Source organism: Peromyscus maniculatus, chromosome 6, assembly GCF_049852395.1.
Source record: "Peromyscus maniculatus bairdii isolate BWxNUB_F1_BW_parent chromosome 6, HU_Pman_BW_mat_3.1, whole genome shotgun sequence".
Taxonomy (NCBI): domain Eukaryota; kingdom Metazoa; phylum Chordata; class Mammalia; order Rodentia; family Cricetidae; genus Peromyscus; species Peromyscus maniculatus.
Window position 1 is genome coordinate 38,388,052 of NC_134857.1, and position 26,801 is coordinate 38,414,852.

Below are 26,801 nucleotides of genomic sequence, written 5' to 3' on the forward strand. Positions count from 1 at the left end.
CCACCACACAAGGCTGAGAGTGAGATGTTCTATAGTTTAAAGGATTTCATGTTGTCTTTAACTCATTAACTATATCACTTTTTACAAGCATTTACTCCACTCACGTTAAATGATTTCAAAACTGTTGTTACTATTTCCAAATGAAAACAGTACCAGGCTAACACACACAGGATTCCTATAGTACTTTGTGTGCTCTGGGTGCTCTTCATTTGTATTTAAAGTTGATTTGCTTTTCTGTGCATTAAACATGTATAAAACCTGATGATTCTGTTTACAGACACAAAAGCTATTGGCAGAAAAGGTGATTCAGGTCAAAATATATGCTTCATGCCAAATGGGGTGTACATTCTGATAAAAACATGAGAAACTAGGTTAGAATTTTAAGCATCTTTGTGTGTGTGTGTTTCATATGTGTGGGTCCACATGTAGCATGAATCTTAAATGGTCCTATTAATAAAAACAAACCGGAGCCAGGTATTGGAGTGAATGCTGGAAGATCAGAGAAGCAGAACAAGCCACATCTTCCTCACCTCGCCAATTCCTCAGCTGCTCCTGTTTCCTCAGACTGGAAGCCTCTGAGTCCTCATCCAAAATGAATCTCAGCTAAACTGCTGCTAAAAGCCTAAAAGCTTAACCAGCTCTAGTTCCTGGTCCTCACGCCTTATATACCTTTCTGCTTTCTGCCATCACTTCCTGGGATTAAAGGCATGAGTCACCATGCCTGGCTGTTTCCAGTGTGGCTTTGAACTCACAGAGATCCAGATGGATCTCTGCCTCTGGAATGCTAGGATTAAAGGTGTGTGTGCCACTATTTTCTGGCCTCTATATTTAGTGGGTGCTCTGTTCTCTGACCACAGATAAGTTTATTAGGGTGCACAATATTTTGGGGAACACAATACCACCACATCCACATACAATGTGCACCGTGCATGAAGACACCAGAGGTCAGGCAGCATTCCTCTGGTGCTGTCCACTGTGTTTTCTGAGTCAGTTCTCTTATTAGCCTGACTTACCTCGTAGTCTATGTTCAGGGATCTGCCTGTCTCAGCATGCCCAGTGCAGGACTACAAGCATATTCCACCATGCCTGGCTTCTTTTTTTTTTTTTTTTGAGACAGGGTTTCTCTGTGTAGCCTTGGCTGTCTTGGAACTAGCTCTGTAGACCAGGGTAGTCTCAAACTCACAGAGATCCACCTGCCCCTGCCTCTTGAGTGCTGGGACTAAAGGTATGTGTCACCATGCCTAGCTTTTTATGGATGTTCGTAAGCTTGAACTCAGGTTTTCATGCTTGCCTAGAAAGTACTTTATGGACTGGAGTATTTCCCCAGCCCAGAATTTAAAGTATTTGACAAGGAATAGTTAGTGAATTTAATCTGTCTACATATTGAGTTCTTTCTATACCTAGGATAAATTGATACATTAAATTTATTTAAGCTAGATTCTGTTTTGCTATGGACACTGTATTTGTAGACTTTCACAGATTTTTAGAAAGAGCTGTTATGCTTGTTCTTACTCAAAATAATAATAGAAAACTTATTCTCAGTCAAACCTAGGAAAAATACCTAAAAGTGGCAAGATAAACTGCGTTGGGAAAAACAAAAGTCATACACTTAGAATTCTAGTTACAACTGGTGTGATGGTGCATGCCTTTAACACCAGCACTCAGGAGGCAGGGACCCCCCCCACAGATATTTATGCACAGCATTTAGCAACAGGGTTTTGGTAGTACCCAAAGTTGATTTAAATGTCTCACTTATTGAAAGCTGCTCTACAGTCCCCAGTTCATTTGGGAGTAATAAACTCCAGTCAGTCATCATATTTACCAAAAGCCATATGTAAAAGTTTGGGTCTTGAACAGAGGAGTGGCTATCATGAAACACGGTATCAATACAGAGACTGAAGGGTACAAGTATATTCAATCTGATATCTGACATATAGTTATTATTGACAGGCAATGGACTTGCATTCCAGTAAACTCATTATAAACTGAAAATACCACTAGTTGAGAATACATTTACTACAATTAATCCCAGACCTCACAGCTTAGTGGCACGGTGTACTTCAGAGGATGGGCCTGTCCCCATGACAATGGTGCTTAACAGGAGCTGCAGCTCTCCAGCCATTGTCCAGCATCTCGAGTGAGTGCTGGACCACACATCACTGGCTCAGGAAGAGATCATTATCAAGAGCAGTTCCCACCAAAGACTACTATAGAGTAAAAAAAGCTGTAATGGGGTGGCTGATCATGCTTACTTTAAAGGGCCTCCTTCTGTTAAAAGAATAAGACTGTAGGAGGAAAATCCTTACTAAAAGGTAAGCTTTTCAAGGAGGGACTTTGGCCCTGTATCAGGAAGAGCTTCCTAAGAATTCCTTCTTGTTAGTGAATGTGGGTGGGTGATGGCCTCCTTCTCAGCAGAGGGACTGGACAGTCATGCTGGGTAACAGAGGAGACATATAGCCAAAGGAGGGGTCACAGAACTCCTTTAAATTTCTCTTCTGCCCTGAGAGAGAATGTTGGACTCATGAGGCAAAGTTTATTCTTCCTCATACTAATTGCATGGTATGGTATAACAAAATGTTCACTTGAAGCTTTATATGCATTTACATATGCTAAGCATTAATTTTACTGGAAATTCTAAGTATCATAATTAAAATATATATGAAAATTTTACAACATAATAGACAGATGTCAATCACTGAAAACAATCCTCACATTTGATGGCAGGGCGCGGGGGGGGAGGGGGGGAGCACCTGGGGCTCCCAAAGCTTTGTTCTGATTTGATTTTGATTTTGAGACAGAGGCTGATGATGCAGGGTCTGGGATTTGCTATAAGGCCAGACTGAATTCAATGAATTCTTCCTGTTTCAGCTTCCTAGGTGATAGGATGATACACAGCTCTGGGCCAGTATACCTGGCTATACAGCATTCTTGGAGAGGGCTGCACTTTAATGATGAAAGGAAGTTTTCAATGAGTCTTACAAAAGCTATATATTATTTTGGCTTACATAGCTCACTGATATCACAGAGTGACACAATATGAATAACAGAACCCTACAGAAGTATATAGATACTTTTGCAAATAATTGTTGAAGCAATTATTTCTAAACTTCTCTTTTTATAAAGATACAGCCCATTAACTTTGTTTCTACTTTTATGTTTATATTTATTTATTTTGTGTGTATGGGGTGGGACACGTGCTTTACAGAGCACATGTGAAATACAAAGTACAACTTGCAGGAGTAAATTTTCTTTCTCTACTGTTTGGATTTTGGGGATCACACTCTTGTCATCAGGCTGGGCAGCAAATGCCTTTAGCTGCCTAGCCATGTCACTAGGCCTACCTATGAATATCAACTGGTTTTAGAAGAAAATAGATCTCTGGGTGAATTAGTACAATTTTATATTTATTTAATAGTATATATCCTTCCTAAATATTTTCCCCATGTGGAAGACTAACAAGTTATAAAATTGAAGTTTATAGCGTATTAAGAATTATATAATATGGAGTTTAAAACTCATTGATCATATCCTTAAGCTAATGTATCCTTAAAGCAGGCCTCTAGTTTTCTTTTCAGAATACTTACCACAGCATCTGCTGCTACAAAGAATACCAGAAAGCACATGAGTCCACACATACTTGTCTTTGTAATGTAGTCCACATGCTGTAGAGCCAACATTAGCCACTGTCAGACCAACCTGGCTCTGAAACTGTTTGTGTGACCCTTGGTAAGACTCTTAACCTTCTCAGTCTTGGTTTCTTCATTTGTGGGGCCTAACATTTCTTTTGCAGACTGAATGAGATCGTACATTCACTGAGTATTGTTCTCCACCCCACCTCTCGTGTTGACTTAAGTATAAAGAATAATCATCCACTCATTTGGAGCATGCAGGGTCTATACACAGAAGGAGAGGCTCCAACATTCATATGAAGAGAAAAAGAGAACACATTTCCCCCCCAGAATTTCACAGAATTAGCTTTTCTCAATTATTCCTATTACCTGATTTAAAGCTGGTTCAAATACATATTCTTGAGACTGGCTGTGCCATATATCCCACATAGATCTCACTAAGAACATTACAGTAGCATCCAAGGTGAAGGCTGCCAATCATACAGTGAAACAAATTTCATAGCATCATAAGGTGTTACTTTGATTTTGGTTTTTTAAAGATACAGATATTGAAACTATCACAGCCAATCATTTGATTTTGACATGAGCTTAAAAGGTTAAGTTACTATCTGAAGAAAGGTAATCTGGTTGCCTCACAGCAGCCTGCAAGCTCGGCAATCTGCATAGAGAGGGGCATTTGTCATCATTAGCTGAGCTGTGACAGCTGGCACCCAGGGTGGCCTGGAATCAAGAAGTGGCAGAGATACTCTGGGTTTGGGTTGCCTTTCAGTATAGTCAGTCTGTTTCTTGAGGATCCAGTGTACTGTATGAAAAGCTTTGTGATGTAACTAACAGCACTGAACATACTTGCATTTTCCACAACATGGATAATACAAGGACGGCATGTAATTAGCAGGCTGCCTCTAGACAACATGATGCCATATCATCCGCTTCCTGCCTGCCTCTTAGATGGGAACTCTTTTCAGAACCCAGACAGCTCGAGGATAGTGGTTCTTTTTTTATTTTTTATTTTTTTTATTTTTTTTGTATTGTTTGTTTTTGTTGCCGCTGCTATTGTTTTTAATTCTATGTTAAGACTGGGTTAGGGTATTCAATCAAATACATTTAAGGAAATAGAACAACAGAGGAGAGGATGGCTCTTAGATACATTAGAAATAACTTCCCAGGAAAGAGTTCAACTACATATATCCAATATGGTGTGTGCTCTTGGGATAACACGATTATCAAAATTAGACCAGTCCCATGACATGCTGCTCCAATATTTTGAAATGTATGCAGTTCATAATGTATATTTTCAAAAAATTCCCTGGTAAAGTTTAAAGTAATCTTTTATCCAAATGATTGCTATTATGTGCTATGTGTCTGAAATGGCTGTGGTTAATACCTTTTAAAGATGCTTGTTAAAACTGGAAATTTTATAACTACACTTTTATATCTAGTTAATACAAAGCAATATAAATAATTAAAGAGAAAGTTTAAATTAAGGAACAAGTGGACCAGACCTCTGAAAAGTTAGAATGTTACATACAGTCTCTCTACAGTCATCATGTTTAAAAATGTAATCAATAACACTGACTTTATATTATTATGTAAACTAGTTTTTCACAAATAAAACTAATTTTTGTGTTAATGTAAAATCTATGCAAATACATGCAGTCATTTATCAGGAGAGCTGACAAGCATTCCATATTGGAGGGGGAAATGAAACTGCCTTAAGAATAGAGGCAATTAATTATTTCTGTATTTTTTCTTCTTCTGTCTTGAGGCACAAAAGTTATCCATCCAGTTAAAACAGCAAATGAAATAAAGAGATTATTTTTTTATTTAAACACATATGGCTTTTGCCTGCAATACTGATCACCACAAGGTCTACAGATGCCCGTGGCTAAATTGTGTGCTGGCAGATGCACACAGGGGAAAACGTGCTAATGCAGCGTGGAGAGAAAAACAAATGAAGAACTGGGCTGCCTACTAGGAAGCCCCAACCCAGAAACAAACCCACACCCACCCTCCCCAATGAATTATGCATTCCGCTTATCAAATACAGGTGAAGGTTACAAAACAGTAACCTTGGTCTGTCGCAAAAGTCGGAGATGCTTTTAAATTCGTAAAGACATTTTTATGTGCATGGGTAGTTATCAATGTAGGTGAATGTCTGAGAAGTATAGGTTTTTCATGAACAGAATAGCTACTGACATTTAAGCTTCTTGATCTTATAACAAAAAGTGTACAGCACTGAAATGCATGTGACTAGATAGAAATTGTTGAATTTCTAGTTAGTAGTTTTTAAATCCATTTGCCAGCAATCTATGAAAGTATTACTGAAAACTGGTAAGAACTGGTCCATGGGGGCTGAAGAGAAGGCTCTAAGGACGAGTGTTTGCTGATCCTATAGAAATCCTTAGTTCGGTTCCCAGCACCCACATCAGGCACCTCACAATTGCCTGTAATCCAGCTCCAGGGCATCTGATATCGTCTTCTGGACTACTTCACAGGCACCTACACACACGGCATACATTCTCTCTGTCTCTCTCTGCCTCTCTGTCTGCCTCTCTGTCTCTGTCTCTGTCTCTCTATCACATACACACATACATTCACATAAATAAAAATAAATCTTAAAAAACAACAACAACAACAAACATTATGGAGTGTTCCTGAAAATAAAGTCTATATTTAGTCCCTGTTTCCTTTTTGCAGATTCATGTAAAAACACAAAAAGCCAATTCAACCATTTACTATCTACTATGGTTGTGTGTGTGTGTGTGTGTGTGTGCGCGCGCGCGCGCATTCGTGTATGAATGTGTGCATGTGCAGGCCATTTTTTAAACACTGAAAAGAATGTTGGCTAAAAATGGTTTAAGATTGTTAAGAAAGCAATAACTTTTTTCTTAATAGGCCTGTAACATTAAATAATAATGTTATTTAATAAGCTTGTGTAACATTAAAATTTCTTTTTTAATTGCAAATAAAAATATAAAACAGAAAGCATTTAAATAATTTGTGTATCTTGGGGGGATTAAAGACTAGTTACAAGTTCCACTAGAGCTATCTGGGAGAGCAGCAGCATTAACAAAAATGTCCCTATTTGGACATTTTACCAAGTCTTTGTTTGGTGTTCTTGACCATCTAAATTTAAGTAACAATGTGCATTTATATGAAACTTGGTTCTGAAGCATATGATGCAAGAATGTGCATGCATTATTTAGTATTAGCTATAATTACTTCATAGTCTCATCTTATATCATGTAAAAGAAAGATGAAAGCAACTTCAAAGTAAAATACAAATACTGACAGTTGGTGAGATTTCTTTCTTTTGCCATGAAGATGTTAAATAACAAATATGCCTCAAATATTGCTAATTCATTTGGGAGTTCAGAGGATGGTACATTCACATGAAAACTTCACAGACTGGAATTGTACTATTTGCAAATTATAGTTCAATACACCCAACTGTATTTTTTAAAGTTATTTTTATTTTATTTTATGTGTGAGAGTGGTTTGCCTGCATATATATGTGCACCAAGTGCATGTCTGGTGCCTAAGGAGGCCAGGGAAAGGCACCAGTTCTCTGGAGCTGGAGTTACAGATGGTTTTGAGTCGCCATGTGGGCGCTGGGAATTGAACCTCGGTCTTTTAGAAGAGCAGCCATTGAGTGCCCTTAGCTGCTGTCATCTCCTCAGCCCTACACCCAACTTTATGAAGCAGACTTCATACCAAAGGAAAGCTAGGGTTTTTACTTAACAGGATCCTCGATTCTTATTTAATAACTACTTTTAAATCATGCTCTTGATTTTAATTTTTTATTCAGATAAATTAAAAAAGGTTATATAGATTTAAAAGTACTCTTTATCAATTCTACTTTCCACTTGATATTTTTAACACACCACTATACAAAAAATTGTGCTTTTAGGAAATAGTACACACTGGTAAACTAAAATTTACACACTTAGTATAGTGAGTATAGCCAGAAGGGGAAACAAAATATTCTATAGGGAGTCTGTTTGCAAACATTTACCATCTATACCTATATGTACAAGACAATTCCTATTTGTATATGTCCCCTTTTCTATAAAATATTTGTCACTACATAAATGTTGTAAGAGGTGATCATTTTCTGTGATATAATTACTTTAAATTAGCACTTTAGTTAATAATTACTGAAAATTACAATAAAGCCCAATTTATAGGAATGCTTTGTTCAAAAAAAAAAAAAAAAAGCTCCAAACACTAAATAACAAAAGGGAGAGATTATTTTGGATAAGCACTCATTTGGAAGTTGATTAGTTAGAAACCATATTACAGTCTCAAGGTCATGCTGAATATTTTCAGTGGTTTAATCATCACAGTATATGAAGTGATAATAACAGCAGTGCGGTCCTAGATTAACAAGCTGATCACACCTGGTTCCACTGTTTCTCTAGGTGTAATAAAAACGCAGCCTACTCAGAGCACTAGGGCTGCAGTCACATATATAAAATCCTGTAAACTCAGGTTTGTTATTTGTTGTGTGTGGGGGAGGGGGTCCTTGTTTTCATTTGTTCATACGGAAAAAAAAATGAAGTGATGAGTCCATTTATTCTGTCTACTTACTTATTTCTGTGATATCTGAATGAAGAATTCAGGCTGAGATTTAACAAAAACAATTTTAGTTTTGTCATAATGAACCTGGGGATGTTACCAAGGGTTCTGAGGAAGGACAGAGAGATAGATCATCATTTCATGAAACTCAAGTAAACTTAAATCCCATTGTCCAAAGACAATAGGAAGAAATCAGAGACATAATTCATTATGGACAGAAAAAAAAATTGTTTTCATTGATAAGTTTTCCCTCAATCTTTTTTTCTTCCCCAGCTCTGCCCCAACTTACAGAAGCAACCTGAAATATCCTGCACCTCTATGCACATATTCAAATGAAGAGAGGAAACTGAGAGGATTACATATACAAGCTGAACTTTTAACTCCCTTTTCTATAAAAGGAAAAGTCTGGCTGCCAATCAAGCAGGGGTGGTGATCCTTAGACCTCTACTTCCAACTGGCATCTTTAATCTGTAAGTTACTTTTCTTTTCAACTCTTACTAATGGCAACACTAAGGAATGGTGTAGAAAAAAGTATTTGCCACTACAAATGTGACTATAGAGCTGTGCACCAGGGCAACAAAGAACACTGAGGTAATGGACTCCATCATTCAAGCCATTTTTAAAAATTAACCATTAATCCATTCTTAGGGTGCTCAGATCGAAGAAACAGAACAGGTCTATGTCATGCAAACACTGACCTTAATCTCCTGCCTGCTTTTGTAATGAACTTGACTTTCAAAAACAAAATAATAACTTTAAGAAATCCCTGAAACTTTCAAGCTATTTTGTTTAAGTGCTTTTATACCAGAAGTCACAATAGGAAGAAAGATATAAATGCCATCAAATTGCTAGAACCCCTGCCCCCATTTCACGTTATTTAATCTGACACATAAAGAAAACCCTGCACAAATATCTGTCTTTAATTTCTCTAGTGTAAAGGGGGGAATATACTGTGTCTGGCAGAAAGAAACAGTTAAAGTAGCCTGCGTCCATTTTTAGAAAAGAGAAGGGAAGAAATCTGATGCACACGATGAGCCTTCAAAGCCACTCCAGCAGTAGAGTTAAATAATTTAATAAAAACAACTTCATATTCTTTTAAAGTCTCCGGAGTAATAAGCACATATTAAAAAATAAAACTTTAAGTTCATGAACAGTTGTGAATAAACTAGCTGCTGGCAGATAATGAAAACACGGAGGACAGTGTGTATGTGAGCACCGTGACTGCTCACTCACATCCCTTATGAGCTTCCAGAAGGCTGCCACTGGTGAAGTCAGTGAACTTGCAATTTGAGTTTAAGTAGTCATTTAAACACAAAAGAAAACAACAAACCCTGCCCCCCTAAACCCTAGGCTCCTACACTTCTGAACACAACGCCGTTTTTCTTGACCTCCTTGCAGGAGACTGCATGCATGCATGCATGGCTTTGCACAGACCATGGCAGTGCACCCCCACCGGGACAGTCACTCAGGAAGCCGCACTTCAGAAACAGTTGTCTTGTCCTTATTATTAGTCCTGTTCCGAGTGCTAAAGTTCACAACATTTGTTTTACCTTCACAAATATGGCTAGATGTTATGATAACTGGCTTGTGTCTTAGCTAGATTTCTTTTCCCTAACTGGAATATTTTAAATCCAGGCCGCCTTAGTTAAACCCTAAACACCATTCCAATGCAGGCATCTCAGTGGTTACATCATGAGATTCTTGGGTATTTCTTTTCCCTCCAATTAGGTCACTTTTCTTCAATTATCATTCTATTATTAGCTCATGTCAAGGATGCCTACATGCATACCACTGAAAACAATTCACCATTTATGTCTTAAAACACAAGGCACACACAGCTTTTCTTCTGATACTCTGTAACACTGTATTTAAAAAATCGACTGGCATCAATCCAGTTCTTATATAGACTTTTCACATAATAAAACAGATTTTATATCACTTCTGTATAACACCATCAGTTCAAACAATCCAATAGGTCGAATGATTTTTTAAATTAAAATTACTATCAAGGAGTTAATAATTTACCAGTACAAAATATATCTAATGCCAAAACCTCGATTAAAATCAGGTGAATTACACAAAAATACATCGTTAATTTTAATTCCTCTCCATGGGCAATTCAATTAAAGAAAGCAAGGAGGGAAAGAAGCAGCCATCAGTGCTGTTTAGTTTTCTTTCTACAACGAGGAGTGTTGAGATTGCGGAAAGGATTCAGCTACAGGCGCAGTTCATTTCCCGGGCTCAGGGTAGCAGACGATCCGGGTAGCAGCAGCTAGAAAGACAAGCTAGTGTTATTCTAAGCCGCCGGGTCAACCTACGGCAACAATAGCCGCCGGGAGTCCAGTTTTATGTAAATCACTGTCAGCACCGGGCATGGTGGGTGCTTCAGGACGCCCGGCGGGCCTGGCCTTCCAGAAACCCGTGGCCTCACTACCCCGCAACTCTCCAGGAGTAACGACTTTCGTGGTTCTCTTGCTCCAAGTGAAAAATCGTTAGGGAAGGGCCTCGGTTGCATCAATTAGTTTGCACAAAGTGCTTCGGTGTTTAGCTTCGCTTTAACCCAATTAAGCCGCACAGCGAGCCCAGAAAGATGCGCCACCTGCGCCAGGCTGCAGTCGGCGGCCATGGTATCCCGAATCCCACTGTCGGACATAGGGAACTACTAGGGCCTCGGCGTTGGAGCTACCTCGAGCCCCATAGGCGGGGTGAGGCTTCGGGCGCGCGATCTCCCAGCAAGGTCAGGGCCAAGTATCCCTGGGTTGCACTGAAGCCCGAGAACAGGTCACACTAGGACGGAGCCACTCGAGGGCTGGGAGGCGGCGAGAGCAGAGTGGTACAAGGACACTGAGTGTGGTTTGCAGCAGCGGCGGAGAGTTGGGACACCCAGACACCCAGAAAGCTTTACAATTATCCTGAGAACAGATAAACCAAGGAAGAGAGCTGGGGAAGGCGCAAGGGCCGCAGGGAGAGGTTGCCTGCCGCACCCCACCCTGATGACCCGCGCGTCCCCAGCAGCCGCTCCTAGCGGCACAGTTCTTTCTTGTTGGTCTGGCGCTCTGGGTAGCCTCCTCCACCGCCTCTTCAGCTGCCAAAAGGTAGCAGTGCGTTCACCCGCGACGCCTGCAAACTGGGGAGGGGTTTTGGGAGTCCCTAGTCCACTCTCCCGAGGGAACAGAATGTCTTGGGGGAATGGAATAGACGGCCATCGTAAGCCCCAAATGTTACACACTAATTTAATCTAAATCGGAACCTATCACTCTTGGGTAACAAGAAACTAAATTAGAGGTGGCCCCGTGATGCTTAAAAGTTGGGAGTCCTCAACAGGAGTCCATTAAAAGTGCTTACACAGGTGCTCCTCTAGCCTTACACTGGAAATTCTCTTAATAGGAAACAAACAGACCTCTGCACTAAAGGCAGGCAACTGAAAACTACTGCGCACGCCCTAACCACTCATTCTTTAGTTCATGTGCACTGAGGGCTCATCTGGTGGTGGTCTGGGAAGGAGGAGGAGCTCCCTAAAACACCTCCTTAGGGTTCCAAAATTTAGAAAGGTTCATTTCTTTGAAAATTTCCAGAATGAAACAAATTAAAACAAACAGACAAACCCAAACCTGAATGGTTACAAATTAATTTTTGAAGACGTTGGCCATCTTCCCATAATCAAATTATGAAATCCCGTAAGATTAGGAATCTACTGTTGGCCACCACTAGGGATATCTGAGATGGGAGATCTGTCTTTAAGCCTGCAGGAGCAGCCAAGGCTGAACGGCCACACCTTCAAGTTCTCAGTGTAAAGCCCACTTCTGTGAATCTTCTAGAGACTTCTGTCCAATACAGCCCATCCAAATCCCAGAGATCTTGTGGAAGTATTCCCGAAAGACCATACAGCCCTCACTGCTGTTTGTTATTTGAGCACTGGCCAGCCTAGCTACAGACACGGGGAACTGCAGACAGGTGAACTTGTTTTAATCACCCCTCTTTTAACTGGGTAGATATTTTCTACTGCCCTCTGCAGTAATTTATCAGATTCCTCTCAGCGAATGAAAAGGGGGAAACCTAGGTAAAAAGAGAACAGGTTCTGCCTAAGGTTTGGACAAGTGTTCTGACTGGGAACACCCAACATGGAGAAAAACTGGAGGACAGAATTTTCCGTCTGAAGCCATCAGTCTGTTAAGACGCAAACTTGTAACTTGCATTAAGAAGACCCCAAGGATTAACGGGTGTTAATTACCTTGCTCTAATGCAAGTTAGTGACTTTGTTCTAGAAAGCCCCGTTGACTTCACTAATTGGAGGATGACCATTAGTACACCTGGATAGCTCATGGAGGTGAACAGACAAGCACGCTTTACAGCACAGAGAGCCCCTTCTCTTAGCCCAGTCTTTTCCAAGTGGAAATATGCTTTAAGTTACACCAAAGCCAGATTTCCTTTTGCTTTCCAACCTGTCTAGGTGGCCTGGATGGTTTTCTGCCCGCAGCAGCTTCCTACCTTTGGTTTCTGTGCCTCTATCCACGAGGGGGGATTAATTAGCCAGGCTGAAGCTGGGGGAGGCTGTCGTGACGAGCCCAGTGGCGATTGGCCGCCCGCCTGCCTGGCCCTGCCTTTATAATTTCCACACGAGTGCATCTGGGCTTTTACACAAACCAACAGCAGCTTCTTCTGACAGACACACACTCACCCGGACACACACTCGGCACATTTTTTCCTCCGTCTGATTAACAGTCCTGCACACACAATGATTACGGGAAAACGCAAATAAATACGGAAAGGGGTGACTATTTTGACTACTGGAAGAGCTTTGCTGGGATTCAGCGCAACTTTTGTTTTTATTGAGAAGGTGCTCTCTCCACGCGTCTCTCTCAGACACGGATTCTTTAACGGAGGAGAGAGGAGGAGAGTGCAGCCTTTCACTTTAAGACCGGCTAGGCTCGCGGATAAAAGGCCGGCAGGGCAGGGCGGCCCCCACTGCAGCCTGTCTGAGAGAGGCTGGGTGCCTTTTGCGAGTGGCCCCCTTTCACCACCGAAGTTGGCTCCAGCGTTAGCAGCCGCATTGGATCCCACAGCGTATTGTGAGACTCCGGTGTACAATCCGGATCTCTGCCCCAACATGATCGCGGCCCAGGCCAAGCTGGTCTACCACCTGAATAAGTACTACAACGAGAAATGCCAGGCCAGGAAAGCTGCCATCGCCAAAACCATCCGGGAAGTCTGCAAAGTGGTCTCCGACGTCCTAAAGGAGGTGGAGGTGCAGGAACCGCGCTTCATCAGCTCCCTTAACGAGATGGACAACCGCTATGAGGGCCTGGAGGTCATCTCTCCCACCGAGTTCGAGGTGGTACTCTATCTGAACCAGATGGGGGTGTTTAACTTCGTGGACGACGGCTCACTGCCTGGCTGCGCGGTGCTGAAGCTGAGCGACGGGCGCAAGAGGAGCATGTCCCTCTGGGTGGAATTCATCACCGCCTCTGGCTACCTCTCCGCACGCAAAATCCGCTCCAGGTTTCAGACGCTGGTGGCTCAGGCGGTGGACAAGTGTAGCTACAGGGATGTAGTAAAGATGGTGGCTGACACGAGCGAAGTGAAACTGAGAATCCGCGATAGGTACGTGGTGCAGATCACCCCGGCCTTTAAATGCACCGGGATCTGGCCGCGGAGTGCTGCCCACTGGCCGCTTCCTCACATCCCCTGGCCAGGACCCAACCGAGTGGCAGAGGTCAAGGCCGAGGGGTTCAATCTGTTGTCCAAGGAGTGCCACTCCCTGGCCGGCAAGCAGAGCTCGGCGGAGAGCGACGCTTGGGTGCTGCAGTTTGCAGAGGCTGAGAACAGACTGCAAATGGGGGGCTGCAGGAAGAAATGTCTCTCTATCCTGAAAACCCTACGCGACCGCCACCTGGAGTTGCCAGGCCAGCCCCTCAACAACTACCACATGAAGACGCTGGTGTCTTACGAGTGTGAGAAGCATCCCCGGGAGTCGGACTGGGACGAATCCTGCCTGGGCGACCGTCTGAATGGAATTCTGCTGCAGCTCATCTCGTGCCTGCAGTGTCGGCGGTGTCCCCACTACTTCTTACCGAACTTAGATCTGTTTCAAGGCAAACCGCACTCGGCTCTGGAAAACGCTGCTAAACAAACGTGGCGACTGGCAAGAGAGATCCTGACCAACCCCAAAAGTTTGGAAAAACTCTAGAGGATGATCTAATCCAGGGCCGACAAGATCACTCTTCTCAAAGTCCCGACGAAATGAAAACTTCCTGGTTGATTCCTATTTAGTATTTCCTGAGACAGTGCAAACAATCTCTTCCTTCAGAAGGAGTAACAGCACAACATTCATGCATCATCTCACACACCCCTAAAAGAGGAGGGAAAGGAGTAGGGAAACACAGGGGGAAACCTACACCCACAAGTATCTTTAAGCAGGCATCTCCCATCTCCCCTGAAAAGTAAGTACACAAAACCCGAAAACAGCAGGGCAACAATGCAAGACCGTGGCCAACTCCGTCAAAGGATTATAGCAATCTTGAGACTTAGGCGAATCTGCCTTCCAGTAAACATGACCTGGATGTGCCATCGGAAGGATCGAGGAGCGAGTAATGTATATTTTGATTTGTAACAAAAAATTGTGATCTCATGTTGTCTTTGAAAGTGTGGATGTTGGTGTTTTGTGATTTGGTGAACAGAACTGAAATTGCCATTTGGAAACTTCCAGACACTTTCCACGAACAGAGATGCATTTAAAGGTAGATTTCCTCCTGGTACTTAACCTGTCTGTGAAGTGTCTGAACTTAAAAAAAAAGTTTACATTTTGTTTCAAATATATTGCTTGTTCTAACATTCCGTAAGTATACTTGAAATGTTATTTAAATATATTCAAAGAAATTTGAATTCAGCTTATATAATAACGCTTGAATATCTGAATTATATATATTTGAAAATGCACTTGAAATACACTGGATAATTACTTTTGTGATTTAGATTTTAATTTCTGTTGCTGATTTTATTTAATTAGAAGATAATAAATGAAGTAAAATACCCAATTGTTGTGTCTCATTTTTAAATTGTTTTCTGTCAGAAGAGCTAATGCTTCCTTTTGAAAATCAACTCGAGTATTTTAAACATTTTGACTAACAGGCTAATAAAATCACCAAAAATACACATTAAAGGGGCTCTTTTTTGAATAGCTATAGAAAATATCCATTTCCTCAGTTTCTAATTTACTAGCTGGTTCGTTTCTACAACTGACACATTTATAATCTACTTTCGAGACCTTGCTTCTGGTTAGTATTTCTGTAGCTTTTTGACAATATAAGGGGGAAATCCTATCAGGGCAATAGAGATTACTGAGTTTAAAAGCAGCAAATTCTGAGAAAATTAACTTAAAGTCATAATAAAAATGTTGAAGTTTATATATGAAATCTAAACAATACAATGAACATATCTTTTAACCAATATACTTTATCAACCTATTTTAACACGACAAGGGTTATTGGAAGAAATTGATCAGAAAACCACAATTCATTCCTACCACACAGGAAAGCTAATGGCAAACCATGAAAACAAGTTCTTCCTTGTTTAAGCACAGCACACTCCCTCCTTACACCGGTGGCTGTGGTTGTTTCTCCCTGATCAACAAGTGCTGAGAGGCCTGAGACTAAGGCTCTGCACTCATCCGGGTGGCAATAAACTTCAGGACTTCCTTTGCTCAATTACAAATAATGTTCTGTACTGTTCCATTTCTGCATAAAACTTAAATATAGACAATAAGGCTCAAGTCTGACTATTTTAGAACAGCTTTTGACGTGACTTAAAGATCTTTTCAAAATGACAGTAGAACACCCCATTATCTCAACCTCTTACCTGAGGAGAAATCTACAAATCTTACAGTGACATAAATAAGAAACTAGTGAAATGCATCTCAGAAGGGTGCTGTGCTGTAGGGTTTCTCTGATGGTCAGGGGGCTAAAATCCAAAGATAAGATTTAGCCAACATGTGTGCCATTCCAAAGCTCCAAATGTGCACCTTCTGGAATGGCATGTGAGTACTAGAGTATGCTGTGTGTGTACATTTAAATCAAAGCTTATAAAGAACCTGCTTTTCTGCCTTTTAAATCCATATGTAAAATCCATTTAATTCAGGAGATGAAAAATGGATGTAATAATGGAAATGAAATTATATGCAAATGGCCCCTGCCCCAGTTTCCTTATAACCTTTCAATACATAATAATTCATATTGCAATATATACCTTTGTAAATTAAACGTGATGTTAACACAAAATTTCACACGATCTGTCCTAGTGTTCCCAGGAACTGAGACACTATGCCCCAGAGATCTGGGGCCAACTGACTTAAACACCAAATCTGCCTAAGTACACACAAAGGCACATAGGAAGACTGTTCAAATGCACATGCTCTGTTACTTAAGTTTAAGATTTAAGCTCAGTAATACAGTCTTCAATTCTGAAATAAATCATGTGTTATTTCATTCATTTTATTTTCTATAAGAAAGATGAGAATATGTATACCTCTCCAGTCATTTAAAACCAAGCAAAACTGAAAACCACATCCTGCCATCAAAGCCACCAATGCGGTGCATCCACTCTAACTCACTTTTGTGTCGATCTTCTTGAAGGCAGCATCATCTTCATCTACCTCAAAGTAGATTTCTGTCGTGGTGATGGAGAGAGTTCCCTTGGCCACCACCACGGGAGCGATGAGCTGGGCAGGGGTGCTGAGAACCACAGGGCCTGCAAGACAGGGGCAGTGAGTCAGGCTGAGCCTCGCTGGTGCTCCCAAAGTCCCTTCCAGAGAGTATGGCGTGGTCTTGTTTTTAAAGATATACTAGGAAAAATGGTGCCTATGTTATGCAAGGTCTTTTCATGTTGGGTAAGGTCTGTTTGGCATTTATATGGTACCTTAAAACGAGACTAATTTTATAAAAACTCAAGAGTTCAGGATGTTGAATAAGAGACCCATAACATGCCAGTTTCCAACCTCTGCCTAGAAATATACATGGTTGGTGAGGCACTGCCTGTATTCGACTTACAAATGCAGAGCAGAACGGATGCATCCTTGGTGCCCGTTCTCCAAAGAACATCACTTGCTCTCCAAGAGACCGTAGGCAGTGGGTAATGCTTCCGAAGACCAACCATCTCATAAGTCAATCCTTTTGGCAGCATCTCTACCCCAAGGAGAGGTGATAGAGGCGAAAGGGGAAAGCGGCTAAATATACAAATCCCAAGGGCTAGCATTTTATGGAAGGATTGTTTTAATTTTGGCGTCCAAAGGTGGGAATACAAAGTTACTGGGGTTCTTATGAAGGAAATAATGAAAACCTTGGCCGTCATTTTCTTACCAGAGCACATCAAAGATGAAAATGTGAGAAAAACGCTGAAACAAAACCATTCATGGAAAAGGGGTGGAAAGCGCCATTTCTCAGCTTTTGAACCCAGAGAAATTAGGATTCAATAGATTTTTGGAAAGTGTGCGCACCCGAGTGGAGTGCTCATTTCGAATTTCCTCAATTATAATACTGATTCACGGGGGAATTACTTGAAATCCCTCTTCTCGATATTGGTCTAAACATAGGACAAGAAATTTAGAATTAACGTGGGCTTTGTTGATGTCTTTTAGGTTCTAGGGAGCCAGCAACAGAACCCAGGCATTAATGCCCGCCCTTTGCGGTACACAGCCTGAGACCGATCAGGGAGTCTTGCGCGCTCACCCGCACCACGCAGGCAGGCCCCGGTCTGAGCCGGGAAAGCTCGCGGAGCCAGCGGTCCGGCGGAGCCCAGCTATTTCTGAGGGGAGACCCGGAGGCCTAGGCCGGCTTTGGTAGGGCTTACGGAGTCCGGCCCGCAGCAGACTAAGTGGGGTCGCCTTCAGAGGTCTGACTGCCTTAGCAGATCAGCAAGACGGCCCCGAGCTCCGGGTGCGGCCAGCAGAGTTGGGTCCTCAGCGGCCTGCGGGAATTTTTTTCCCCTTCCTCCAAGGGGCGAGGCGGTCGGTCTGGAGCGCCACTTTAAAGGCTCATCAATCTTAATCTAGGTTGCTCAAGTAATTATGCCCGAATCTCTTGTACGATTACAAGTGGATTTGGGTTTCTATTCCCCAGGCCCTCCTTTGTGTTTATTGGAGGGTCCGCGCTAGCCGGCGCCTCCAGCCCCCGGGGCCCTCCTCGGATCCGGATCCCCCGCGCCCGCCCGCGGGTTCGAACCGCTCCCTTAACCCTTGCGCCACCGCAGCGCTGCACCGAGCGCGGGTTTCCTCGTTTTCTCTCCGAAATGTTCGTTGTATTCACATCTGAAACTAAGTGTCTTAAACAACTTAGGCTTGACAAAAAGACAGACAAACAACAACAACAACAAAACAACCTAGGAAACTTCATTCTAAAAGATGAGCACGCTTTAGGTTTTTAGAAGTCTGACATTTGGAGAAAAACAATGGACAAAAACATTAAAAATGGCGAGCTGCTTCCTTCTCCTAAAAAGTAATTTAACATATCCAAACAATAAATTGGGAAAACTGAAAAAATTAAAAAGATCATGAGAGAAGTTAACCAAGCTATACTCTGATTTACTGAAAGACAGCACGAATTTTACGTAGAGCTCGGGAGCTTTTAGCTGGGCACACATTTCTAAAACAGAACTGAGCTTCCTTTTGATTGTACTCCAATTTCTTTCTATTGAGTTGAGATTTTCTGGGAGTTTATAAAAGGATTTCTTTAAGAAATACACATCACGAAATATTCAACCTTAGAACCCTCCAACCTCCCGCAAATCTCCAATTACAACTCCCAATTCGGAAGATTGTTGGAGGAGCGCAGGGCCTTTTTGTTGTAGCCTCCGGGGAGCAGAGCAGCCAGAGAGCGCACAGTTAATCCACTGCAGCAATAGAGAAAGGGGATTAGCTTTAATCCCCTTCGGGGAGCCTCTGGATTTTAGGGATCCTATATTAAAATGTTTACATAAAGCACAATCACAAGCCAGCATGTTTTCCATATGGTACCAAGAGATTTAGAAACCCGGGATCTTTTTCCAAACAGTGTTTTGAGGAGCAGTATCCCTCTGCCAGGAGATACTTACTCATCTATGGGGTTGGTTCATTTCTAGCCCCACCCCCCAGCACTAAGGGTTTAACCTCCAGAACTCTGCTTGGTATAGTGAATTGGGAACTGACTGTAGATACATCCATTCCAATAGCTACCCTAATAATGAAAGAATAAATTACAATAATGTCCTCATCACACACAGCACGGTAATATTACAAAATGGCCTATTCCTATTGTATTGGCACATATAATTTAAAACTCTATCACAAATAATGATAATAAAAAAGCAGAAAAAAGCAAACTTTATTTACTTCTCACATTGGCTATGGGTCCATGACTGCTTTTAAAGGAAGGCTAAGGGTGCTATTTACCATTATTCTAGAACCAGTGCCACCAGGCATCAGAAATTTGCCAAGAAGGAGCTTCTTTTTGAGGCCATCACACTTTTTCCAAACACATGGTAAATCTCACCGTGTCCTGATGTGTCAGAAGTACATATGCTCATGGAATATATTTTATTTCCAGATAGGGTTTCTTTGTGTAACAGCCCTGGCTGTCCTGGATCTTGTTTTGTAGATGCACCTGCTTCTGCCTCCCAAGTGTTGGGACTAAAGGTGTGCACCACCACACAGCCACTGAATATATTTTAAAAGAATACCACTGAATATATTTTAAAAGAATGCTAAATACTTGTGGGTTTGGATTGTGTTTCTGAAAAATCAGATCCCCAAGCCTAGAAATCAATGAAAACACATTAGCATCTTAATATAACTTTACAGTTTACAAAAAGTCTTTCCCATTCACAGAAACTGGGCTCTAGATGTCACAATGGCACCTGCAACAGAACCACCGGCTGACTGCTCACTGTAAGGGAAGAGGAGTGGAAACTATGGGGGCCCGAATGGCAAAGGACTAATTGTAGGATCAAGACCTTGGTAAAGGGATTTGCCGAATTTCATGACTCGAGAAGGAAGACTGCTGTGCAGTGGTATCTGCTGTAAACAGGCTATTGGGGACTGGCTATTTAACAATTGTTTCAACAGCAAACTAAGGCTGTAAGGAAGCAGCATTTACCCACTTCAGCCAGGAGAGGGGGTGTTTAGTGTTTCATGACCTTGCTTTTGTCTGAGCTTAGATCAAATTATTAAGCTGTCTATTGTGACATCATAGATGATGGTGTTCTGTGATGTTTATGTTCAGCTCAAGAGCACCCTGGCTTAGCGGTGACCTCCAGACCAGCTCCCGGAAACACCAAGGCCAGGTCCCACAGGTCAGAACTGCTTTTCTTTGCTCTGATGCAGGATTTAATCATGATTTAGGAGGGTCAACAGAGTCCTAGCTATCAAAAGGCAAGTATGGCAACTACATTTGCAGACGGTACATTTACCAGTTCTAACAGCACAAAGAATATGGAATCAAAAGAAGTTGAAAGTCAATTAAAACTGGCATTGTTAGACTTAGTAGATAAGACATATGACTGGCAATGACCTTATTATATAGAAAATGTATTGTTGCAGTGTACATTGGAATCAGCTGATATTTCTCTCTCTCTCTCTCTCTCTCTCTCTCTCTCTCTCTCTCTTTAAAATTTATTTATTTTCTGAGACAGGGTTACTCTGTGTAGCTCTGGCTATTCTGGAACTCATTCTTGTAGATCAGCTGGCCTTGAACTCAGAGATAAGCCTGGCTCTGCCTCCTGAGTGCTGGGATTAAGGGCATGTGCCACCACTGCCCAGCTAATATTTGTTATACTTAGCTAATTTGAAAGCCATTGTATTTAGGATGATTAAAAAAAATAAGACTAAAATATGAACAGGGAGTAAATATTTACAATTGATTCTGTAATAATGTGACAAAATTTCTGAGGAAATAGTGTGGCTAACAGAATGTGGCCAAAACACTGACCACAATCACTACTTTATGGGATCTTTATTTTTAAGTACGTTCGTTGCTAGGAAAACTTGGGGGATAATCAAAGAAAAAAAATTAAAGGTCTTTAATTTCCAAACAAATTTAGAAGCATATGGGGTATGCACTTCAATTTTAGCAATATTTTCTCCAAGAACCCTCATTACACAGTGCCCCCAAACAGTCGCATAGGTATATAAGCCGGTACCCAGAAAGTGGCCTTTGATGCTCCTTGGTGACTTCTTGAGTTCCCTTTGTTTTAAACATTGAAATTTACAATAACAGATCATCCCCACATTTTCCCTGTTTCCTATTTGATGCTTAAGAGCACATATTAATCTCTGGAGTCCTTAGTAAATCTATTCTGGAAAGAGTCAACTTACCACAGTCGGCAGCTCTGAGAAAAATGAGAGACCTCTTTCATAATAAGCAACTCAACGCTACACTTTAGCATGATGTTTGTTCAGAATGGCAGGGAACCTCCTTACTACTAACGTTATCTAAAGCTACATCTTATTTAATGTGCCAGCAACGAATAGTCTTAGGTACCAAGAGACAATCTAGTAGACCCTAACCTTATCCTTTCATTTATATTCCCCAATTCATTTGTAGAACAAGTAATGCTTTGTCTATATATGTATAAAATTATGTATTTTATGTTAAAATATAATAAATAAATATATAGAATTTTCTGCAGGGACTATCATGGATTTTAGAAAGAAAAACTTTAAAAAGCACATAGATAGTCCAGATAAAGTGGCACTGAGATGTCCTAAACAAAAACCTTACTGAAAAGCACTAATTCTTTTTTGGCTCTTGTGATAATCTGCCCTCCCAGGTGAGCTGGATGAGATTTGTGTTTCCAGTTATATTACATTTAGTTCAACATATGGGAGACATCTTTCATCTTCTGGAATTAGGACTCTTTTATGGCATCAGGATGTCATTTTGTATCTGAGAAGAGTAAATTTCTACTAGACTAGATGTGTGAATAAACCAGAGAACGTGATTTAGATATATATGAGCAGGAGGCTTAGGACCCTAAACTCTAGGTTGGGCTCATTCTAGCCAGCCTTCGTAGTCCCAGGGCTCCTGGCACGTTTTCATTGCAGCTCTCCTAAGATATTGAACATGTTGTTCATTTGGTCCTCTAGTTCACATCAGCAACCTGAAGAACTCACTCAAAGAGTGCATTCTGCATTTATGGAATAGAATACAGAAAATGATACATACCACTGTGTCATTTGTATGTAACAGTAAAAATCACTTAAAATCCAGATAATATTTTTTGTTTTATTCCAAATTGTTCCTTAAAATTCACTCTCTCATCTCTCATAAGAGAGTGAATCCTGGAGAAAATAAAAATTAAAAAAATATACTAAAATCCAATGGCAATTACACTTAATTATTCTAGTTACACCCCATATATATTATTCATAAAAACGGCATAATTTTATAACTGCCATATTTTTCTTAGCATACAATTTGTTCTGTCTTCGGAAATTAGATGCAGAGGCATTTAACTCAGCATCCATTCATTCATGCAATCAACAAAAAGTAATGACTGTGTGTTGTGTTCTTTTGGGAACTAAAGGGAATACAGTAATGTATAAGGTATAATTTTCATTTAAAAAAGGACCTTTATGAGGTAAAAATATGGGGTAAAATAAAAAAGAAATGTGTATGGATAATTATGTCATAGAGAGAAGGGCTCAACTGAGCATTATATAAAGCACAGCACATGAATTAATCTTATTTATTCCTTTCAATCACTCTGTACGTCAGCTACTGATGTTGTCCACAGATGAGAAAATGAGAATGAAGGTAGTTTAGAAAGGTCCTTCAACTAGTCCACATCAGAGGTAGGATTTATACATGATGCTAAAGTTAGGTTATATATCCTTATGTGTACTGCCTTCTACCAAAGAAGAGGAAGAGAACAACCCTATGGACATTCCTTGAAGTGTAACAATTTTCACTAGGGTGGTGGTAGTTGGCATGGGATTTGCAGAAATGGCAATTCCAAGAGCTGTGATGTATGGGTATGACAGACCTAATGTAATGGGAAATATTATGGACGGACACACAGCTGCACATTGCATGGCTGGAGGAGAGCAGGACGAGGAAAGGGAAGCAGTGGGAGAGGACACTGAGAAAGCACACATAGCTTTGGGTATCAGATCTGTTGAGATTATGGCAGTAGAGATCAGATGCTGCAGTGTACAGCAGTGGTTTGGATCTTTTTTTGTGTGGAGGGTACGTACACACCTTTGAGAAGACTTAGTAAATACAAGGCCTCTTCTTAGGAAAGGTCATCCTTTGCAACAGTGGTTCTCAACCTTCCTAATGCTGCGACCCTTTAATACAGTTCCTCATGTTGTGGTGACCCCCAGCCATAAAATTATTGTCACTGCTACTTCATAACTGTAATTTTGCTACTGTTATGAATGTGATGTAAATATCTGGTATACAGCATATCTGGTATGTGACTCCAAAAAAAGTTGTGACCCACATGTTGAGAACTGTGGCTCTACAAGCATCCATTCTGGCTTACAATATTCATATTTTGGAGAAAAATAAAAGGTTGTACTTGTCTTGATGTCTTCCTCTATCTCAAGGCTTTCTGTACCAAACTTATCCTCATCTCCTGTTGTCCATTTTCTTGGAACTGGAAGTCAGCTGCTCTCTCTGCTTGTGGGCTTGATGTCACCCTCCCCTGTCACCTCAGCTGCTGTCTTCTTATCTGTGCCCTCTGCAGGCCTGCCGAGGTTAAAGAGTTTTTGTCTTCTGTTCAGTTCTTTGGCTACACTCCCACCTGGCCTGTTGCCAGGGTGTTTGGAAAATGTCCTATGGTTAATAAAAACGCAAGTTCTCAGAGTTAAGAAGCAAAATTGTAACCTTTTGATTTTACTAGACTCTTTCAGACACACTTTCCTAGGGGATTGCTTGTGCTTGTGGTTTTAAAAATACCTGTGTTCCAAGGAACATCAGGTTGAAGTTGCTGAAGCAGGGCCCTGATGCCCATGGCACAGGACTGCCCTGCTGTCTTCTGGCTAGGCCTCCACAGTGTTGCTGACAGCTCTCTTCACTGGCCGGAAGCCTGCTGTTCCTTGGAGCTCTGCAGCTGGTCTGAGGCTCTCTGCTCTCTATATTATCCATTTCCTTAGTGACCTCGGTGATCTAAATTGTGAACTCCAAGCCTAACTCTGCTTTCTAACTTTAGATCATTTTTTTAAATCTTGTAAATCCAGCAGTCCGAGCCCAACAGTCAGGTCCTGGAGAGCAGGGATTCTATCATGTATCTTATTCCATGTATCACCATGGCTTACATCTAAGAAATAATATATCCAACTAGAATAAAGTTGGAGTCAGGATCTAAAAATGGTTGCTAAGGGCCCACATGCCCTCCCTGCTCTTGCCTTTACTACAGTGTAGTCTGGGTATCTCCTATTGTAAACCATTCTCTCTTTTTTAAAGCAATTACAGAGTGTGTGTGTGTGTGTGTGTGTGTGTGTGTGTGTGTGTGTGTGTGTGTCCCCATGGTACATATGTGGAGGACAGAGGACAGGTTGTCAAGAGTTGGTTCTTGTCTTTCATGATGTGGGTTTTGGAGACTGAACTCAGACTGTCAAGACTGGTGGCAAGCATCTTAATCCACTGAGCTATCTTGCTCGCCCTCCTCCCCCTCCTCCTCCTCTTCTAAAATGTACTTTACGCTGGGCGGTGGTGGCACATGCCTTTAATCCCAGCACTCGGGAGGCAGAGCCAGGTTAATCTCTGTGAGTTCAAGGCCAGCCTGGGCTACCAAGTGAGTTCCAGGAAAGGCACAAAGCTACATAGAGAAACCCTGTCTCGAAAAACCAAAAAACAAAACAAACAAACAAAAAACTACAATAAAGATGGCAATAACCCACTTAATTGATTTGTTAACCAATTGAAAGTTTCAAAAAACAGAGCTATGAGGAAATTAAAAAGGTGCCTGGAAAAAGAAAAGCAGATTTATGTCTTGGCTCCAAGTCTCTCAGGCTGTGATGGTGGGTCAGTGTTCCCACTGCTATGACATAACTTTTAAAATTCAGTTGTATTCTAAGCAACAGACTGGCACTTCTCAGCCTGTAATACCGTCTCCTCTTAGTAAATGTTAATTCTGTCTCCCATCCACATTTACACTTATCTACATCACTCTTTCTCCTCAGAAAATATTGTTTGGTAAGTGGAAACCTTCTTATCCAATTTTATTTTTATTTTAGTGTTTATTTTCTTTATATTCTACATTCTGACTCCAGTTTCCCTCCCTCCTCCCCTCCTAGTCCTCCCTCCACACCTCCCCTCTGTCCCACCCGCATCTGACCCTCCATTTCTATTCAGAAAAGGGCAAATCCAAATTTAGATACAGAATTTATCTGTTAGCTTTTCAGTTTCTCTTTGAATTCCTGATTCACATATAAGCTGAACTGGAGGAGCACTTTGGCTGTTTTTAGCTGGTTGGTAAGCTAGTAATGTAAAATGAAAGAAAAGCACAACTTCGGAATAAAAAAGAATAAAAGATACTTCAATCACTATAGAATTTTGTCTGAATTTTTTTTTTTTTTTTTTTTTTTTTTTTTTTTTTTTTTTTTTTGGTTTTTCGAGACAGGGTTTCTCTGTGTAGCTTTGCGCCTTTCCTGGAGCTCACTTGGTAGCCCAGGCTGGCCTCGAACTCACAGAGATCCGCCTGGCTCTGCCTCCCGAGTGCTGGGATTAAAGGCGTGCGCCACCAACGCCCGGCCTTGTCTGAAAAATTTTAAACAATAATAATTTAGACAGCAAATTCAAATTACCCTCTGTTTTACAGTTTAAAAGGGTCTATGTTTTCTTTTTCTATTTATAAATCAATTAAACTTTATTAATTTTTAAAAAATTATGCATATATGTGTGTCTATGTGAATGTATGCAATGTTCATATAGGTACCTGGGGAGGCCATTACAGAGTGTTAGTTCCCATGGGGCTGAAGTTAACAGGCCACTGTGAGAAACCTGATGTGGTTGTTGGGAACCAAATTCAGGTTCTCTGGGGAGCAGCAAGACTCTTAACCTCTGAGCATGTCCGAATTCCTAAGTTTTGTCACAGTACTATCTGAACCAACAGAGTATATTCTGCTGGAGTGTTTGTAATCTGCTTGCCACAGAAATTCTTGTTCTCCAGGCTAAGTGATTATGGCCTTGGACTTTCTATAGGTTCCAGCTTCTGTATGCAGCATTATGTTATGGGAATAAAAACAGCTCAAAGTACCATCAGCTTGTAAAGACTGTGCATCCTTTGTACACCACTGTTCTAATGGGGGAAAGTACTCTTTCACCTAAGCTTTGCAACACTGCTAATGTCTCTCAGAGAGAAGAGCAGGGCACTTCTTCATGTAGATCAATCCTCCTCCTTTGCTTCAAGATGCTAGTGTGAATAGTCTGTTCACTGGAAAGCAGTTCTTTTATCTCACATTCTCCTCCAAGTGTTTCAAACAACAAAATTCATGTACTTCTATTAGGCAATTAATACTTCCTTCATGCTCTCTCTAAAACCTGTAATGTGTGATAGCTTGGTGTCCCATATACAGAGAGCCACGGTCTACCAATAAGTTAGATGATTATTGCCCTATTTTTCAGA

The 26,801-nt window shown here is 41.1% G+C and overlaps 2 protein-coding genes and 1 long non-coding RNA gene across 12 annotated transcripts in view; 2 read left to right on the forward strand and 1 right to left on the reverse strand.

The window, feature by feature from the left end:
• The window catches only part of Nbea (neurobeachin), a 545,747-nt gene that overhangs the window by 151,008 nt on the left and 367,938 nt on the right, over nucleotides 1–26,801 (reverse strand). For 9 of the 10 annotated variants that reach the window (XM_076574103.1, XM_076574106.1, XM_076574104.1 and 6 more), the window contains one exon: nucleotides 16,813–16,949. In XM_076574103.1, the coding sequence (XP_076430218.1) occupies nucleotides 16,813–16,949 (137 nt within the window). Of the gene's footprint in view, nucleotides 1–16,812; nucleotides 16,950–17,557; nucleotides 18,393–26,801 lie in introns of those variants that run through there. The other variant, XM_076574111.1, reaches the window with a different exon arrangement.
• Mab21l1 (mab-21 like 1) lies at nucleotides 10,062–15,344 on the forward strand. Its single transcript, XM_006977549.4, has one exon. The coding sequence runs from the start codon at nucleotides 13,315–13,317 to the stop codon at nucleotides 14,392–14,394; it is 1,080 nt and encodes a 359-aa protein (XP_006977611.1). The 5' UTR covers nucleotides 10,062–13,314; the 3' UTR covers nucleotides 14,395–15,344.
• Nucleotides 20,434–26,801, forward strand: part of LOC143273849 (uncharacterized) — a 33,385-nt gene continuing 27,017 nt past the window's right edge. The window contains exon 1 of the long non-coding RNA XR_013052062.1: nucleotides 20,434–20,522. This is a non-coding gene — a long non-coding RNA (uncharacterized LOC143273849). The remainder of the gene's footprint in view (nucleotides 20,523–26,801) is intronic.

What these genes read in the sequence shown, in the direction of transcription:
- Mab21l1 (XM_006977549.4), top strand. Translation starts at nt 13,315, where the DNA reads ATGATCGCGGCCCAGGCCAAGCTGGTCTACCACCTGAATAAGTACTAC.